At 42.6% G+C, this 19,533-nt stretch overlaps 2 protein-coding genes across 3 annotated transcripts; both read right to left on the bottom strand.

Annotated features, from left to right (window-relative positions):
* Positions 1 to 4,555: 4,555 nt before the first annotated feature.
* Positions 4,556 to 14,768, bottom strand: LOC139547178 (zinc finger protein ZFP2-like). Of its 2 annotated transcripts, none has more exons than XM_071356238.1 (2): positions 14,192 to 14,768; positions 4,556 to 7,587 (listed from the first exon to the last, which is right to left on the bottom strand). In XM_071356238.1, exons 1-2 carry the CDS (start codon positions 14,517 to 14,519, stop codon positions 6,869 to 6,871), a joined length of 1,047 nt encoding a protein of 348 aa, XP_071212339.1. In that variant the 5' UTR covers positions 14,520 to 14,768; the 3' UTR covers positions 4,556 to 6,868. The 2 variants fall into 2 exon arrangements, with proteins under 2 accessions (XP_071212339.1, XP_071212340.1); XM_071356239.1 differs by lacking the exon at positions 4,556 to 7,587 and adding an exon at positions 8,239 to 8,932.
* A 436-nt stretch (positions 14,769 to 15,204) lies between these two features.
* LOC139547182 (zinc finger protein 232-like) lies at positions 15,205 to 19,366 on the bottom strand. Its single transcript, XM_071356246.1, has 2 exons — positions 18,795 to 19,366; positions 15,205 to 17,491 (listed from the first exon to the last, which is right to left on the bottom strand). The coding sequence occupies exons 1-2, from the start codon at positions 19,093 to 19,095 to the stop codon at positions 17,277 to 17,279; spliced, it is 516 nt and encodes a 171-aa protein (XP_071212347.1). The 5' UTR covers positions 19,096 to 19,366; the 3' UTR covers positions 15,205 to 17,276.
* Between the last annotated feature and the right edge of the window lie 167 nt (positions 19,367 to 19,533).

Raw genomic sequence — 19,533 nt, 5'->3', positions numbered from 1 at the left:
ATTTCTATGTTTTGGCCGGGTATGGTTCTCAATCAGGGACAGCTGTCTATCGTTGTCTCTGATTGGGAACCATACTTAGGTAGCCTTTTTCCCCCACCTGTTTAGGTGGGAGGTTGACTTTGTTTAGGGCACTTTGCCTTTGAGCTTCACGGTTTGTTTTTTGTAGTGTTTATTGTTTAGTTCGGCGTCTTTTCCAAATAAAGAGAAAATGTTCGCTCACAACGCTGCACCTTGGTCCTCTTCTTTAAACGACCGTGACAATAGCCCAAACAACTACCTCATCCCCTACTGTATTTATTTTATTTATTTATTTATCTTGCTCCTTTGCACCCCAGTATTTCTACTTTGCACATTCATCTACTGCACATTCATCTACTGCAAATCTACCATTCCAGTGTTTTTAATTGCTATATTCTATTTACTTCGCCACCGTGGCCTTTTTATTGCCCTACCTCCCTTATCTCACCTAATTTGCTCACATTGTATATAGACTTGTTTTTCTACTGTATTGTAATGACCTGACTAGATAGATCATAAAGGAACAATTGTCCAGACAGAGGGTTGAGTTTACGAATTGACGGTTTATTAACCCAACTTTACACAGGCTACTGTTTGCCCGTAGCCCACGCCAAATAAACGAAAGGTACCCCACAAGCCAACCGTGACCTTCTCTTGTGAAGCCCAGACGTAAGACAGAGAACAATGGCTAAACCTGGTCTTAACTTCCAATGCTCCATCCCCCTCCGCCAAACACCAGGATGCCCGGCATCAGAACATTCCAGGCATCACCGTGATTGGCAGATAGCAGGTTGATTGGCATGTCAGACCCCGCGAACACTGGTAAGTACAACACAACCCACTAATAGCCAACCACATAACACACCGATGTCTGTGCGGGTCGCTACAATACTAATGAATAACGAAGACAATTATGGTTTTCTGTGAATAGCTTCCATAACGTTACTATAGCTAATTAACGTAAATAATACAAAGCCGGGTTTGACCGTTGGCGTTGTATGATCTACAGTACAGTACCGTTAGCTAGCTAGCTAACGTTATGTCCTAACTAGGCAGAACTAGGTTTGTATTATTTCCTGAACTATATTATTTCCCATATATTGTATATCGTTTCCATAAAGCCAACATGTCTTTACTGTACACTCTAATTAACGTAAGTTTCCAATCTAGAGCTGTTCTCACTTTTGTAAGAATGAACTAGCTAACGTTAACTAACTAAGGACGGTGACCTGTCCAGACGAGATGTTACAACGAACTGAATAGTCAATGGAGGGCTTCCTCTTTATATAGCCTGCTACAGCATGCAATACTATTAACTCAAGGGGGCATAACGTTACATGTACAATACTATCCCATTTTGGAAACGTTACATGTACAATACTATCCCATTTTGGAAACGTTACATGTACAATACTATCCCATTTTGAAAACGTTACATGTACGCCCACTTGTGGAGGGAAATTAATATCTTAGATCAGGGGTGTCAAACTCAAATACCCAGTGGGCCAAAATGTAAAACCTGAACAAAGTCGCGGGCCAACATTGAACAAATGAACCTTTTAATATGGACCCAAACAAGTTTTGCTTTAACATTGAATATGGAACAAGCATCGCTTATTACCATACAATATATAATTTAATAGTGGAGACATGCAAAATCGAATTTCAAATGAAAAAACACATCAATGGCATTCATTTATTAAATAAATGAAATGTAAATAAAAATCGTATGCCTCTTTTCTATTTGCAGCCTTCTGATTTAAATACCAAAATATTTTTTTTTACAAATAAAATGATAATAAATCAATCAACCATTCAAGCCCATGCCTTGTAGCAAGAAAAAGTGCACAAAGAAAACGTTAATTATTGCACACTGATCTAATCTGATGTGCCCAAGCCAGATACCTGGCATCTCTTCTTGGATGCTAGTTCATCAATGTCTGGGCTCAGGCTCTGAGCTGAAGAAATCCTCAGTATCGAGCGAAGGTGTTCATCAGTCAGACGTCTCCTGTGAGTTGTTTTGGTCATCTTCATCGAGGAGAAAAGTTGCTCGCATAGATAAGTGCTGCCGAACATGGAGAGCATCTGAGCAGCTTGGGTGCGGAGCTGAGGCATTGTGTCAGGGATGAACCGTGGAAACTGTGCGGCGCCCACAGCATCATACTTTGACTTCAGCGTGTCGTTGCACTGGAGTTCAATCAGCTCCATTTGGATGTTGGTTGGTGCATTTTCCACATCAACTGCGAAGGGATTACTAAGCAGTTCAAACCTACATTTCTGGACATCGAAGTCGGCAAATCGCCGGCTAAACTCAGCGGCGAGAACACTGAGTTTTTCAGCAAACTGTGCGCATGGGAACACGGCGGTAGAGATCTGCGCTTTTATGGTTTGGCAGCAGGGAAAATGGCAATGGTTTCCTTGCAGCATCTGATTCTCCCACAGGCACAGTTTAGTTTTAAAGGCCCTCACTGCAGCGTACATGTCTGTGATGATGCGCCCCCGCCCCTGAAGCTGCAGGTTCAGCGCATCGAGATGGCTCGAGATGTCACAGAGAAAGATATTCTGCCTCCCACTTGTCCAGAAAGCTCCTGTTTTCTGCCTTTCTTTTCGCCATTTTTGGGAAGGGATAGCGCGCTGACAGTTGTAGCGTCTATGTTGCTATGACTACTGTCACAGAGGAGAGGGCGTTTCTGGGTCCTGTCCTGATTGGCGCGCGAAAACAACAGCAGAGCATTATGGGATTCGTAGTATTAGCGGTGAATGCGCTGTATAATACCGGCGGGCCAGCTCTAGTAGTAATTTGGTATTGTCTCGCGGGCCAAATATAATTACCCCGCGGGCCAAATTTGGCCCGCGGGCCAGAGTTTGACACCCATGTCTTAGATGGTAGCTGTAGATGGGATTCAAATGCATAATGGTATTAATACAGTGTCTAGACTACCTCTTTTGTATAAATGCCCTTCAGAATCCAAACACAGTATTGACACGCAGCAAAATGCTGAGTATAATCTTTCAAGTCAGCCAGTCACACAATGCTATTCTCAAACATACCTAATCAATTAGCTGTTTTTCAACAATATTTTAACCTGCAGGAATATTTCCTAATTTCTATGTCATGGTTAGTTCGTAGGATAATGCAACTCATACATTTACATCTTTCAATACTTCTGAAATGGGGTACAGGTTTAAAATAATTACAGGTTTAAAATAATTACAGGTGCACCTTACTAGCTTATACTATATCATAAATAGTCTTAAATAGTTAACACAGATTCTAGTTTTCATCCAGTTCACACAGATAGCTGACTCAGCCCTGTTTACACCTCCAAGGTGCCCCCCCCCCTCACCCAGGAAAACACACTCAGAGCCTATGAGGCTTTTCTAAAAACTCCACTTTGTGTGTGTAACAGGGTTGGTTATGTTTCCACTTGCCTCTAAAGAAATGTGTATTTAATGTTCAAGCATTCTTATTGGTTAGTTCAACTCTGATGACAGTAAGGTGTGTTGTGATTGGCCCCACTTGCAGATAGGGGGAGATCGCGAACGTCAGGTCTTCCCAGTAGGAAAATGTGATGCAAGGGGTAGGTCACGTTCTGAATACTGTTTTCTATTTTACAATGTGTACAAGTTTGCTGGACGTTACTGATTTATACATGTGTGGGTATATGGTACCTGTTAGGGATTGAGGGGCTTTCTGGGATGTGCTTTGGCATATGATTGCTGTAAATAAGTGTGTTAGCTAGCATACACCGATGTCATGGTCACATAAGCCACTGCTAACACAGTTGTCTTCATGCTACAGATTTTGCCATCGACAGCCATCAATACTGTTAAGCCCTGCACAACTAACGTGCTGTTTCCCATTTAACAGGTATTTACACGTTATATTTTGTTCGCCCAGTAGGAAAATGTGATGCAAGGGAAATAAATGATGCTCAACTGGGACCACTGGCCGAAGTGATTTATTTTGAGAAAACACAACGCATGGAGAGTACATTATACATCTGTTACACTGGTGCCGTGACCCGGATCACTGCACCAATGTAACAGTATAACTTTACGTCCGTCCCCTCGCCCCGACTCGGGCGCGAACCAGGGACCCTCTGCACACAACAACAGTCACCCACGAAGCATCGTTACCCATCGCTCCACAAAACCCGCGGCCCTTGCAGAGCAAGGGGAACCACTACTTCAAGGTCTCAAAACGAGTGACGTAACCGATTGAAACGCTATTAGCGCGCACCAGCTAGCCATTTCACATCCGTTACATGTGCTTCGCTCACATTCTTTTTTTAACACTACGTTTGAGATGTGGTATCCACTCGGCTCGCTGCCTCCTAGATCAAAGGTGGGTCCATCTGCTCCGTTCCCCAAGTGTGGTCTCCCTGAGATTCCAAGTTAGAGGGATCCCTCGTGCACCATTTACCCAGGTCGTCAGGAGCGGTCACCAAGAGAAGATTCACATTCCCATCGCCAAATGTGGTTGTTAATTTCTTTAATATCAAATGAGGAGACAAACTTATCACACAAGTCAGAGTTAATCTTAAACTAAATCTTTATTCACTTATTAATAAGGGAGCAGGTCAATACAACGCACAAATATAGGGTGAATCAATTGAGTGCTCTACGATAATGATGGCTGGTCGGCGAATCAGAGCCACGAGACAAAAGTACAAAGGTCTTTTACAGCCACGATATACCCCTTTCAACCTACATGACAAAAAACAGATGTATAGAACGGGTCACAAGATTAAGATCTGTATGAAAGATACTTAGAATTCTCAGCAGACAGTACTCTTTGTGTAGAGACCAGGGTCATCTCTCCCTGGTACCATATAGAACAGAAACATTAACTCATGCTCTGGAATGCAGTCTCTTTAGGTTTTATCACGCTAAAGACATTGTAAATCTCCTGTCAGTGTTATCTCCCAGAGGCCCATCCTCAGTAGAACACAGACACAATAGTTCTAAGAACCCTCTATTCTGTTGCATAAAACAACCATTTGATGCAATACATGTATTATAACATAATCTTGCAATTTTGCTCTCAGTGTTCACTGAAAGTTGACTAGTAACAACAACTGGGACATAAAAGACACCCACCATGAGACCCACTAAATCTGCCCAAGAGGCAAACAAAAGAAAAACCCACACCAAACTTAAAGACAGGAAGCAAACCAAATAGGTAGTGCAACTAAAGTTGTGGACTCTCCACATCTATCAAGACAACTGGAGCACTGGGCCAGACACTCTTAAATAGAACCTGGACCAGCTCAGGTGAAACACCTTCCCACTAACGAGATGGACAAGCCAGCACAGGTGTAACACATACTGACTAACGAGGTGACGCCAATCGGTGCGCCCTACGTGCTATACGCGCTAATGAGCTATACGTGCTAAAGTCCAACCTCAAAACAAATGAAAAAACCAAAACACCTTCCCCCTTAAGAGAATGCTTACCACCAACAGAAAACAACTTCCATTTCACATTATAATCAACTACATTGCTTCACCAATATAAACATGGTATCTACTGGCTGTGAACAATTAAAAGCAAGAAACACTAGCTTCTAGAACTCTCATCCCCTTGGAACGAGCCCAAAAAACCTAATCTCCAATACGGAAAAACGTGCAGTCAAAATAAATTGTGATCCATGGCAACGCACTGGCTAAACACAAAACTTTTTGACTGCCCACCCATGAGACAATCAGCAACCAAATTGTCCTTACCACGGACATGTCTAATTTCAAGAGGAAACTCCTGCAATATCCGTAGTAACTTTCCACCTCACCGCGGAGCTTCTCTCTCTTTTCAGGGTTCACTAGATAGATATGTTGTTGGATCGGGGCCCAGTCCCCAATGTCATGCTCTAGTACATTTGGGTTGGCACATGTGAGAATGAACCCTGATATTCTAAAAGCAGGGTAACAATGTCAATATAATTGTACCCAAAGAATTGTCAGTTGGTTGCATAAATAATGATCATTACTAAATGTTTGATGAATTGTAAATATGAAATATTTGGTTGCATAGTCTTATTTTCAAAGTCTTTTCAATGACATTTTGCTAGGTGGGATAGCCCAATGTCAAAACAGAGTTTTAACATGTCCAAATCAATAACCAATATGCAGAAACAGTTTGGGATAAATTGAAAACCTAAACATAACATGTGCTACATACACAAACATCTGCCACAATAATCATATTACTTGTATTTTTTAAAACAAGCTCCTTATAAACTGCACAAGCACCAAAAACGCTGTTGTTTTGACAAGTAGCAATAAATCAATTATATCAATTAGGGGGGAAATCAGGTTGTTCGTGCTGTTGAAACTAACACAACTTTTAAAAAAACATGGAAATGGGAGATATCTTTTACCTCACTGGTTAGAGGACAACCTGCAGAAGACAGTCAGCTACATTTTGGAGTGATGCATTTAAATTTAGGGGTCGCAAAACAAAGGAACGCAACACTTATTTGTCATCACTCATCGATATCATGTTGAAATCAATTGTGCCGAGAGGAGGGAGATGAGGTTGCACGTCCTGTTAAAACTAACAGCTCAAAAACCACATGGAATCTGGGAATAATGTGTACATCACTGGTTAGAGGACAATTTGTAGAAAACAGCTAGCTACATTTTGAAGTGCTGCATTTTGATTCAAATGGGTCACCAACGTGGTAAGTGGAACACAGCTCGTTTTGTGTTAGTCACTTTTTGTTAAATCACATAAATAGTACTCTTTCAATTCAGAGCCTGGATTGTGAAATTCCTTAAAATACTCCTACTACAATGTTAAACATTCTACATTGTGACATTTTGACACATTGATATTGACACATTGATATCACGAAATAACTCCTTCATGTATTTTCTGATGTTTGATCAGAGATCTTTTATCAAAGTATCTCTTGGCACACTGATCACAGCTATAAGGTTTCTCTCCTGTGTGTGTTCTCTTGTGTAGAGTCAGAGAGCCAGATCGACCAAAACTTTTCCCACATTGATCACAGCTGTAAGGTTTCTCTCCTGTGTGTGTTCTCTGGTGTGATATCAGATGGCCAGATTGACCAAAACTCTTTCCACATTGATCACAGCTATAAGGTTTCTCTCCTGTGTGTGTTCTCTGGTGTTGAGTCAGAGTTCTAGATGCAGCAAAACTTTTCCCACATTGACCACAGCTAAAAGGTTTCTCCCCTGTGTGTGTTCTCTGGTGCACTGTCAGATCTCCAGATTGACCAAAACTCTTCCCACATTGATCACAGCTATAAGGTTTCTCTCCTGTGTGTGTTCTCTGGTGCACTGTCAGATCTCCAGATTGACCAAATCTCTTCCCACATTGACCACAGCTATAAGGTTTCTCTCCTGTGTGTGTTCTCTGATGAATTTTAATGCCTGATGAGGTGAATCTCTTCCCACAGTCAGAGCAGCAGTGAGTTCTCTTCCCTGTGGATCTCTGCAGGTGTTTATTGAGGTGTTCTGATCTGGAGAGACTCTTCTCTGCCTCTTCAGCATCATGAGGTTGTTGAGGCTCCCCAGAGGATCCACGATAGTCACGTCTCTCTCCTGTGTGAACAACAAAGTCAGACAGATGATTAAAGGCCCACAACAGTGGAAATCCATTGTAAAAGGTGATGCCAACAGCGTAGCCATGATGTTGTACAACAATTGACGTCTGTAATAAATGTTAAAATTATTTGACAATTGTCTTAAAATGAGCAAGAATAGTCATATTTTGTCTTGTTTTCACATTAGTAGAGTAACATTGATGATTGTAGGCTAGAAATAAGATAATAATGTTGTTGAAACTCTAAACAGTTTGCCAGATGACTTTTGGTCTCTAATATAGGCCCCTTTCTGTGTTTGCTAAAATTGAGGCACGAGGGCAATTTGATTGCAGAAACTCCTCCCTGCTAATGACGAAATCGATAGTTATGGATGTACTATATCTGCCTGGAGCAAAAATGGTGAGCAAAGATTTTCGTTTTTCACAATGTATTCCGAATGTGAATGGAGGAAACTCAGGGGAGTAACCTGCATTTCCAGGTTGCTTATGAGTACATTTCACACTACTTTGGATTATAATTGTAAGGCTCGTTTGAATGTCCTGTTTAATATAATGTTTGCTACAGTATTAAGAATGATGTGTAATTATTGAAGAACCGTGTTAATGACAGTATCCATTTGGGTGTTGTCAATAAAGTTAAGATTTTATATTTCATTTTTTTATTTCACCAGGTAGGTCAGTTGAGAACAAGTTCTCATTTACAACTGAGACCTGGCCAAGATAAAGCAAAGCGGTGCGACAAAAAAACAACAGAGTACGTGGGATAAACAAAAGTCAAATCAAATCCAATTTATTTATATAGCCCTTCTTACATCAGCTGATATCTCAAAGTGCTGTACAGAAACCCAGCCTAAAACCCCAAACAGCAAGCAATGCAGGTGTAGAAGCACGGTGGCTAGGAAAAACTCCCTAGAAAAGGCCAAAACCTAGGAAGAAACCTAGAGAGGAACCAGGCTATGAGGGGTGGCCAGTCCTCTTCTGGCTGTGCCGGGTGGAGATTATAACAGAACATGGCCAAGATGTTCAAATGTTCATAAATGACCAGCATGGTCAAATAATAATAATCACAGTAGTTGTCAAGGGTGCAGCAAGTCAGCACCTCAGGAGTAAATGTCAGTTGGCTTTTCATAGCCGATCATTAAGAGTATCTCTACCGCTCCTGCTCTCTAGAGAGTTGAAAACAGCAGGTCTGGGACAGGTAGCACATCCGGTGAACAGGTCAGGGTTCCATAGCCGCAGCCAGAACAGATGAAACTGGAGCAGCAGCACGGCCAGGTGGACTGGGGACAGCAAGGAGTCATCGTGCCAGGTAGTCCTGAGGCATGGTCCTAGGGCTCAGGTCCTCTGAGAGAGAGTAAGAAAGAGAGAATTAGAGAGAGCATACTTAAATTAAGACAGGAGAAGTACTCCAGACATAACAGACTGACCCTAGCCCCCCGACACAAACTACTGCAGCATAAATACTGGAGGCTGATACGGGAGGGGTCAGGAGACACTGTGGCCCCATCCGATGATACCCCCGGACAGGGCCAAACAGGAAGGATATAACCCCACCCACTTTGCCAAAGCACAGCCCCCACACCAAAAGTACTGTCAATAACACAATAGAAAAATCTACATACAGTGTGTGCAAATGGAGTAAGGAGGTAAGGCAATAAATAGGCCATAGTAGCGAAGTAATTACACAATTTAACAAATTAACACTGGAGTGATATATGTGCAGATGATGATGTGCAAGTAGAAATACTGGTGTGCAAAAGAGCAAAAAAAGTAAATAAAAACATGGGGATGAGGTAGGCAGTTGGGCTATTAACAGATGGGCTATTTACAGATGGTCTGTGTACAGCTGCAGCGATCGGTAAGCTGCTCAGATAGCTGATGCTTAAAGTTAGTGAGGGAGATATAAGTCTCCAACTTCAGCGATTTTTGCAATTCGTTCCAGTCATTGGCAGCAGAGAACTGGAAGGAAAGGCGGCCAAAGAAGGTGTTGGCTTTGGGGATGACCAGTGAGATATACCTCCTGGAGCGTGTGCTATGGGTGGGTGTTGCTATGGTGACCAGTGAGCTGAGTGAAGGCAGCCAGGCAAAGACTTATAGATGACCTGGAGCCAGTGGGTTTGGCAACGAATATGTAGCGAGGGCCAGCCGACGAGAGCATACAGGTCGCAGTGGTGGGTGGTATATGGGGCTTTGGTGACAAAACGGATTGCACTGTGATAGACTGCATCCAGTTTGCTGAGTAGAGTGTTGGAGGCTATTTTGAAAATGACATCACTGAAGTCAAGGATCGGTAGGATAGTCAGTTTTACGAGGGTATGTTTGGCAGCGCGAGTGAAGGCGGCTTTGTTGCGAAATAGGAAGCTGATTCTAGATTTAATTTTGGATTGGAAATGCTTAATATTAGTCTGGAAGTAGAGTTTACAGTCTAACCAGACACCTAGAATATGTGGACAACTATAAATACCTAAGTCAGAACCATCCAGAGTAGTGATGCTAGACGGGGGGGTGCGGGCAGCGATCGGTTGAAGAGCATGCATTTAGTTTTACTAGCGATTAAGAGCAGTTGGAGGCCACGGAAGGAGTGTTGTACGGCATTGAAGCTCGTTTGGAGGTTTGTTAACACACCACCACTAATGAGTTGTGGAGCTTCTCAAATACATTTTTCTTCACCTCAAACAGCAAGTAAACAAAGTCTAATCAAAATCAATTGCGAATGACAATAGTTCCTCAAAGTATTTTCGTATATTTCCAGCTCTCGCCCTTTCGATAACCACTCGGCATAAAAAGGAAAAATGTAATGCTCTGATCCAGTGGAAATGTCTTAAAATACCTGATTACTTCTTATCCCTTGCACAAATAGCCGACCGGGAAACTGAGGGCCTAGAATATTTTATACAATGTTGCAAGTTTCGGAGGACCCAGTTGATAGTTGATACAATGTTTAAAGATCGTTGTAGACAGGTCATGTGCAGCAAATGTGATTTATAGGATATTTTCTACCTGCAGACTGCAATGTTTTTATTTGTTGGCTTTATGTAGGCTATTTTTACATAGTTGGCAATGGCAATAAAAGTTACTTTTAGACTTGTATAATTTTCATTTAGATTTAGATAGAATGTAGATTAATCACAGACAATAATTTTGAGATACTATTATAAATTAAATGAAACTGTTCCACGAAAATGTGCATATGAAAATCATAACTGGCACACAGATTGGTAGAAATGGTCAGATAAATTGGAAAAGGTTGCCGACTGCTGATGTAGTCTATTACTAGATCTGTAGTCTATTAGTCTATTACTGAAGAAGCAGAACGGCAGAATTTACAAAGTCCAGCAGCGGACGACCGGCTCCCTCTGGTCAGGTTTCGTTGACGACCGGCTCCCTCTGGTCAGGTTTCGTTGACGACCGGCTCCCTCTGGTCAGGTTTCGTTGACGACCGGCTCCCTCTGGTCAGGTTTCGTTGACGACCGGCTCCCTCTGGTCAGGTTTCGTTGACGACCGGCGCCCTCTGGTCAGGTTTCGTTGACGACCGGCTCCCTCTGGTCAGGTTTCGTTGACGACCGGCTCCCTCTGGTCAGGTTTCGTTGACGACCGGCTCCCTCTGGTCAGGTTTCGTTGACGACCGGCTCCCTCTGGTCAGGTTTCGTTGACGACCGGCTCCCTCTGGTCAGGTTTCGTTGACGACCGGCTCCCTCTGGTCAGGTTTCGTTGACGACCGGCTCCCTCTGGTCAGGTTTCGTTGACGACCGGCTCCCTCTGGTCAGGTTTCGTTGACGACCGGCTCCCTCTGGTCAGGTTACGTTGACGACCGGCTCCCTCTGGTCAGGTTATCTTGATGACTGGCCTAGTCATTTGTGTATCTTAATTATTTAATCAAACAGCGTGCTTAAAGCATCAGACAAGTTACGTACATACATATAGTTGATTTTATTAAAACACGGGGCGATTGGTAGAAAGAACAGATGACTCTTGGTTGACCAAGAATTATTTTAGTTGGGGACAGCACTAGAACATGATTTTGGGGCTCCCGAGTGGCGCAGCGGTCTAAGACACTGCATCTCGGTGCTTGAGGCGTCACTGCAGACACCCTGGTTCGAATCCAGGCTGTATTACAACCGGCCATGATTGGGAGTCCCATATGGCGGTGCACAATTGGCCCAGCGTCGTCCGGGGTAGGCCGTCATTGTAAATAAGAATTTGTTCTTAACTGACTTGCCAGTTAAGTAAAGGTTACATTTAAATAAATAAGTGTTTTTTGACAAACCGTTTTTTACAAATCCGTCAAGGCACCAACTTTGAGAAGGGTTTAAAACACAGTGGCTAATATACACGAAAGCGTCTAAAGAGCTTTATTTTACGAGCCTCCCGAGTGGCGCAGTGGTCTAAGGCACTGCATCGCAGTGCTAGCTGTGCCACTAGAGATTCTGGGTTCGAGTCCAGACTCTGTCGCGACCGAGAGGCCCATGGGGCAGCGCACAAGTCGTCCGGGTTAGGGAGGGTTTGGCCGGCAGGAATATCCTTGTCTCATCGCGCACTAGCGACTCCTGTGGCAGGCCGGGCGCAGTGCACGCTGACACGGTTCCAGGTGTACGGTGTTTCCTCCGACACATTGGTGCAGCTAGCTTCCGGGTTGGATGGGCATTGTGTCAAGAAGCAGTGCGGGTTGTGTTTCGGAGGATGCATGGCTCTCGACCTTCGCCTCTCCCAAGTCCGTACGGGAGTTGCAGCGATGAGACAAGACCACTCGACACTGCACTAGTCTTACTTCTATATGCGTAATTAGGTGGTGGACCAATTGGATACCACGAAATTGGGGTGAAAAAAAATGCTTTATTGTTTTGGCAATTTTGACTAGCAAGCTACGGAGGTGGCTGACTAAAACGGAACCCAAACCGGCTGCGCCATCGTGCATAAATGTATTTTATAATTATCTAAATATTTTTAAACGCGATCACGACACGCAGGTTAAAATATCAAAACAAACTCAACCAATTATATTAATTTGGTGACAGGTCGAAAAGCATTTATGGCAATTTAGCTCGCTAATTTGTCCTGGGATATGAACATTGAGTTGTTATTTTACCTGAAATGCACAAAGTCCTCAACTCTGCCAATTAATCCGCACATAAAACGGTCAACCGAATCGTTTCTAGTCATCTCTCTTCCTTCCAGGCTTTTTCTTCTCTTGACTTTATATTGCGATTGGCAACTTTCATAAATTAGGTGCATTACCACCACTGACCTCGTTCGTCTTTCAGTCACCCACGTGGGTATAACAAATGAGGAGATGGCACGTGGGTACCTGCTTCTATAAACCAATGAGGAGATGGGAGAGGCAGGACTTGCAGCGCAATCTGCGTCACAAAAATAATTGACTTCTATTTTAGCCCGTGGCAACACAGACGCTCATTGGTGCGCGCGAGCAGTATGGGTGCAATATTTGAATATCATAGATTTCAAAATATATTTTGCAATGTCAGCCTGTAACTGTTGCTGCTGTTGAAAGAAGTGTCCCGTCTACTAGATTATACGTCACACCAACAGCATTTCAGACAAAAAGTTAAAGTGTAGGAAGCATGAGTTTTTACTCACCAGTGTAACAACACAGTGTGGTTAAAGACTTAGTAAGCTAGTTGTAGTCACGATCTGGTTACCTATAAGTACAAACAGTTATGTTTTTGCGTTATTACATATTTCTTTAACTTATTTCTGGATATCAAATCAAATACAATTGTATTTGTCACATGCGTTACAGTGAACTGCTTACTTAGAAGCCCTTAACCAACAATGCTTTAAGAAGTTAAGAAAAATAAGGGTTAAGTAAACATTTCTAAATAAAAGTAACAAATAATTAAACAGCAGCAGTAAAATAACAATAGCAAGGCTATATACAGGGAGAACCGGTACAGAGTCAATCTGCGGGGGCAACGGTTACGCGAGGTAATTGAGGTAATATGTACATGTAGGTAGTTAAAGTGACTCATAGATAATAAACAGAGTGTAGCAGCAGCGTAAAAGAGGGGTCTTCTACACTACCCACAATGCACTATTTCTCAACATCATATGGAGGATCTACTCTGTGCTACTGAGTTTGTACGCTAGCTCAAACTGGCAAACGTTAGCCACTCCTCATGCACTGTGTGGTTGTGTTATCTAGTGGGAACCCGTTAGCACGGTAGGCTCTGGTGCCTTCTTGCCGTGGGCTCAAAACGAAAGAGAAAATCAACCTGCTTGCTCCTTTTACACAGTGTTTGTTTATATTTACTGACAAATATTGACAAATACAGGCATTTATAAGTAAATTCTTCAAGAAACAGATGGGTACATATCATTAATGTATAAGTCCCAAAATGGATGTAACAACTGCTGATTGCCCCTTTAATAGTACATCTTGGGCTAAGCTAACAGGAGCTATTGAGGTCTACAGTATTTCAGGCATTGTCATTGGACGCATTTGATCAATTGTTAACGTTTTGTTGATGGTCCACTCTTGATGTTCTACACGTTACAGTGTAGCTTCAGCCATTACTACAGAACAACATTAAAGTGTAGAACCCCTTTACTGCATATTGGTTCAACGACTGCAGAGACGGTACTTACTGGTGTTAAACAGATCTCCAACCTCCTCTTCTTCCTCCTCTTTCAATGTGACAGTGATCTCCCCCTCCTCCTCTTTCACTCCAAAAACTGCATCCTCCTCTTTCTCCTCTTCTTTTACTGTAACATCTTCCTCTTTCACTCTGAACCCGTCTTCCTCTTCCTTCACTGTAACGTCTTTCTCTTCTTCTTTCACTGTAACAGCCTCACCCTCTACTTCTTTTTGTATTGTAACAGCCTGCTCTTCCTCCTCCTCTTTCACAAGAGCTTCTTTCTCCGTCCAGCAGACCCCCTCTTCTTTAGCAGGAGGAGAGTGGCTTAGTGAACTCATGGTCGGAGATGTTCGCTAGCTAGCATTAGCGACTAGCCTAGTTCTAAGCTAATTTAGCAAACAAGCTAGCTGACAAACAACGTAAATATATAATTAAATGGGCCAACAAGTGCATAAAACATAAGTGTGTTTAATACACAGCGACTAATATACACCAAAACAGTGTAAAGAGCGTGAATGTTATAGCTATGTTTGCTAGAAAGCTACCGAGGTGTCTGACTAGATTGTGTTGAAGGAGCGTCCCGTCCACTAGATTATACGTCACACTGGCAGCATCGCCTGAACCTAAAATACGCACATCGCCATCTGCTGACTGGAGTGGGCAACGCAGTTGAGGAACCAAAAGTATATATTTCATTTATTTCATAAAAGTGTAATATTATATTAAGTCGTTCAAAAAGAAGCATGTGTTGATTGATTCGTTTTAATGAGTGATAATTTAAAAACAAACTTTACACTCACTACATATTTGCATTGAACCATACTTCTGACATGGATAATTTTGACCCCAGAGGCATATCTTTTATCATAGCCTAAATGTGGTTTGTTCAATTCTTCCAATTTTTCATGACTTTGTCAATCAACTTGTTCTTAATAAATCTAAATCACGGTTTAGTGTTTCTGTATCAATATGGACATTTAACAAATTAAAATCCCTTGGAGTCATTTTCACCCCAACCAAAAGCACCTTTGATAAATAGGATGTTTATTTCAAATCAAAATCAAATCACATTTTATTGGTGACATACACATGTTTAGCAGATATTATTGCAGGTGTAGCGAAATGCTTGTGGTTCTAGCTCCGACAGTGCAGTAATATCTAACAAGTAATATCTAACAATTTCACAACATACACCCAATACACATAAATCTAAGTATTTGAATCTAGGTTTCTCTGTAGACATGATCAATCCCACCAGAGGGTGGAGGGGCACCTGTATCAGTGGTTTTGACCAGATAGACACCTGCAGATACACAGTATAGTGCCTCCCATGTACTCTCCTAAGATTGGACTTATATACCACGTATCACGTGACTGTGTACATAACTGCCAATGGTAGAAAACTGCCAGCAGTAGAGAATTCTGCCAGAGGTAGAAAACTCAGCCAGTGGTATACAGTCCATTCGTTAAGTATTCAGACCCTTTCATTTTTCCCACATTTTGTTACGTTACAGCCTTATTCTAAAATTGAATCATTTTCCCCCTCATCAATCTACATACAACACCCCATAATGACAAACCAAAAACTTTTATTTTATTTTAATTTTTGCAAATGTATTTACTTAAGTATTCAGACCCTTTGCTGAGACTCGAAATTGAGCTCAGATAAATCCTGATTCCATTGATCATCCTAGAGATGTTTCTACAACTTGATTGGAGACCACTTGTGGTAAATTCAATTGATTAGACATGATTTGGAATGGCACACACCTGTCTATATAAGGTCCCACAGTTTACAGTGCATGTCAGAGCAAAAACCAAGCCATGAGGTCAAAGGAATTGTGCATAGAGCTCTGAGACAGGATAGTGTCGAGGCACAGATCTGCGGAAAAGCACCAACACATTTCTTCAGCATTGAAGGTCCCCAAGAACACAGTGGCCTCAATCGTTCTGAAATGGAAGAAGTTTGGAACCACCAAGACTCTTCCTAGAGCTGGCCGCCCGGCCAAACTGAGCAATCGGGGGAGAAGGGCCTTGGTCAGGGAGGTGAACAAGAACCCGATGTTCACTCTGACAGAGCTCCAGTTCCTCTGTGGAGATGGGAGAACCTTCCAGAAGGACAACCATCTCTGCAGCACTCCACCAATCAGGCCTTAATGTAGCAATGATTAAATTGTCAAAATGTATTTCAATGGCCAATTCTGTGAACTGTTCTGTGAAAGGTGTCGGGTAGAGATGACATGCAGGAGCTTGCAGGGATTTGTAGTCTTGTATGTTGTCTCCTTTGATGCTAATTAGCATTTTTGAATCCAAGAGTAAAGAGAGACAAATATATTGATAAAGTATTTGTATTTATTATGGATCCCCATTAGTTCCTGTCAAGCCAGCAGCTACTCTTCCTGGGGGTTATTATGGATCCCCATTAGTTCCTGCCAAGGCAGCAGCTACTCTTCCTGGGGTTTATTATGGATCCCCATTAGTTCCTGCCAAGGGAGCAGCTACTCTTCCTGGGATTTATTATGGATCCCCATTAGTTCCTGCCAAGGGAGCAGCTGCTCTTCCTGGGGTCCAGCAAAAATAAATGCAGTTTATACCATTATAAAAACATTACAATGTCATCTTGTTTTTACATGGCATTGTAGATTTGAGTGGTATACAGTATGTATTTTAGATGTTTTCAGTGTATTTTTAACCCTTTCAGACAATGGATTAATCGCAATAAAACAAATATTTGTGCACTAACATTACAAAAAGTTCTCAAGTCTGACAGCCCAAACAAAAACACAAATTCTCAGTCAAAAACACAAGTCAGAACACAGCCTCTCTATTCTCTCATGTGTTTTCAGGTCCTCTGACTGGGAAAATGTCTTTCCACAATGAGAGCAGTGGTATGTCTTCTCCTCCTGTGTATTTGTATGTATTCTTTCATGCTCTTTCAGGTACCTTAACCAGTGGTGCGTCCTCTCATGCTGGTTCAGGTTTCCTAACTGGGCAAAATGCTTTCCACAATGGGAACATTGGACAGGCTTTTCTCCTGTGTGTGTCCTCTAATGCATTTCCACGCTCCCTAACCACCTAAAACTTGTTTTGCCCAGTTAGGAAACCTGAACCAGCATGAGAGGACACACAAAGGAGCAGTGGTAAGGCTTCTCTCCAGCGTGTATTCTCTTGTGTGTTTTCAGGCTCCCTAACTGAGTAAAACTCTTTCCACACTGGGAGCAGTGATGTCGCCCTGCTGGTTTGTGCGTCTCAGGGTCTGGTTCCCCTGAAGGACTCTTCCTGCTGTCAGAAGGAGAGTCTGGTCTCTCTCCTGTCAAAGACAAACAGATTATTTAATTAAACAAAGACCCGAATGAAACCTCCACATGATAAAACTATGACGTTTAATCTAGACTAGATCCCTCAATCACCTGAAGTCAGTTTTCACAAGTATTATTAAACCGACTTCAAAATGCAGGTCTCTGTGTGCTTCTTAGGATGTCCAGGCAGGTGATTCACTTCTAACCGAAGTCTTGCAGGTGTTTACATGGTTTTACACATCTGTCAGGTGATCGAAAAATCTAATTTCAGTACCAGTGTATTATATATATTTTTTCTCACCAATTTTGTGATATCCAATTGCAACTCCTCTACGGACTCGGGGGAGAGGCGAAGGTCAATAGCCATGCGTCCTCCGAAACACGACCCTGCCAAGCCGCACTGCACTTCCTGACACACTGCTGAAACACAACCCTGCCAAGCCGCACTGCACTTCCTGACACACTGCTGAAACACGACCCTGCCAAGCCGCACTGCACTTCCTGACACACTGCTGAAACACGACCCTGCCAAGCCGCACTGCACTTCTTGACACACTGCTCGCTTAACCCGGAAGCCAGCCACACCAATGTGTCAGAGGAAACACCGTCCAGCTGGCAACCGAAGTCAGCGTGCATGGACCCGGCCGCCACAAAGAGTCGCTAGAGCACGATGGGACAAGGACGTCCCTGCCGGCCAAACACTCCCCTAACCTAGACGATGCAGGGCCAATTGTGCGCCGCCCTATGGGACTCCCGATCACAGCCGGTTGTGATACAGCCTGGATTAGAACCAGGGACTTGCACTGAGATGCAGTGCCTTTGACCGCTGGCCACTTGGGAGGCTCTGCTTAAATATTTATATTCCGGAGTCTGACATCGTTCTAACATTTATTAATTTCTTTCTTGTTATTTTGGGGATTTGTGTGTGCATTGATCTGTATTGGTAGGTATTACTGCACTGTTGGAGCTAGAAACGTAAGCATTTTGCTGCACCTCTGATAACATCTGTAAAATGTGTAAGCAACCACAAACATTTGATGACAAGTCTGATTTATTAGGGAAGTTTTTAGGCTGTAGAGACCACTATAATAATAGATATTGTGGACTACAGTATTTAACTAAAATAATATATTCAATGCATGATTAATGTGTTTTGTTGGTGGCCCACTCTTTGATGGTATACACACGTTACAGTGTAGCTTCATCAATTCCGACATTATAAACAAAATTATAAAGAGTAGGACTTACAGTTTTAAACCTGCACCAGTTCAATAACTGCAGACAGTTTGTGCCCGTTTCCAAGATAGTACTTACTGTTGTTAATAAGATCCCTAGTCGCCTCCTCCTCCTCCTTCGATGTGACAGTTATCTTCTCCTGTTCCTCTACCTCTTCTTTTACTGTAACACCCTCCTCCTCTTTCACTCTGAACGAATCTTCCTCTTCTTTAACGGTAACGTCTTTCTCTTCTTCTTTCACTGTAACAGCCTCACCCTCTACTTCTTGTTTTACTGTGACAGCCTCCTCTTCCACGAGAATGTTCAGCCCCAGAGCTTCTTTCTCCGTCCAGCAGACCGCCTCTTCTTTAGCAGGAGGGGAGCAGCTTCGTGAGCTCATGGTCGGGTTTGTTAGCTATCCAGCTAGCTACTAGCAAGGTAAATTTGGAATTAAAGGGGGTAACTAGCTAAACGGCATAAGCCAACAGAAGTGTGTTTAAAACAAAGTGGCTTATATACACCGAAACAGTCTAAACAGCTTGAACCTTTCAGCTATGTTGGCTACCGAGGTGGATGACTCGCTGTTATTGTTGAAGTGTTTAGTCCACTAGATTATACGTCACACTAGCAGCGTCGCCTGAAAGACCGCACATCGCCAACTGCAGACACGCGTGCCGACGCAGTTGAGGACAAAGTTATGTTTTTCCAAACAAATCGTTTTAAATGTTTTATTATTAAATAATAATATTACATTGAGACTGTCAGATAGATGCATGTGTTGATTAGTGCAGATCTTATTCAGTGAGAATCAAACTTTACATCAACTTGACAGCTGCAT

Source organism: Salvelinus alpinus, chromosome 20 (assembly GCF_045679555.1).
Source record: "Salvelinus alpinus chromosome 20, SLU_Salpinus.1, whole genome shotgun sequence".
NCBI classification, from domain to species: domain Eukaryota; kingdom Metazoa; phylum Chordata; class Actinopteri; order Salmoniformes; family Salmonidae; genus Salvelinus; species Salvelinus alpinus.
The sequence above is the reverse complement of the archived record's forward strand: the minus strand, read 5'-3'. Positions and strand labels throughout refer to the sequence as shown.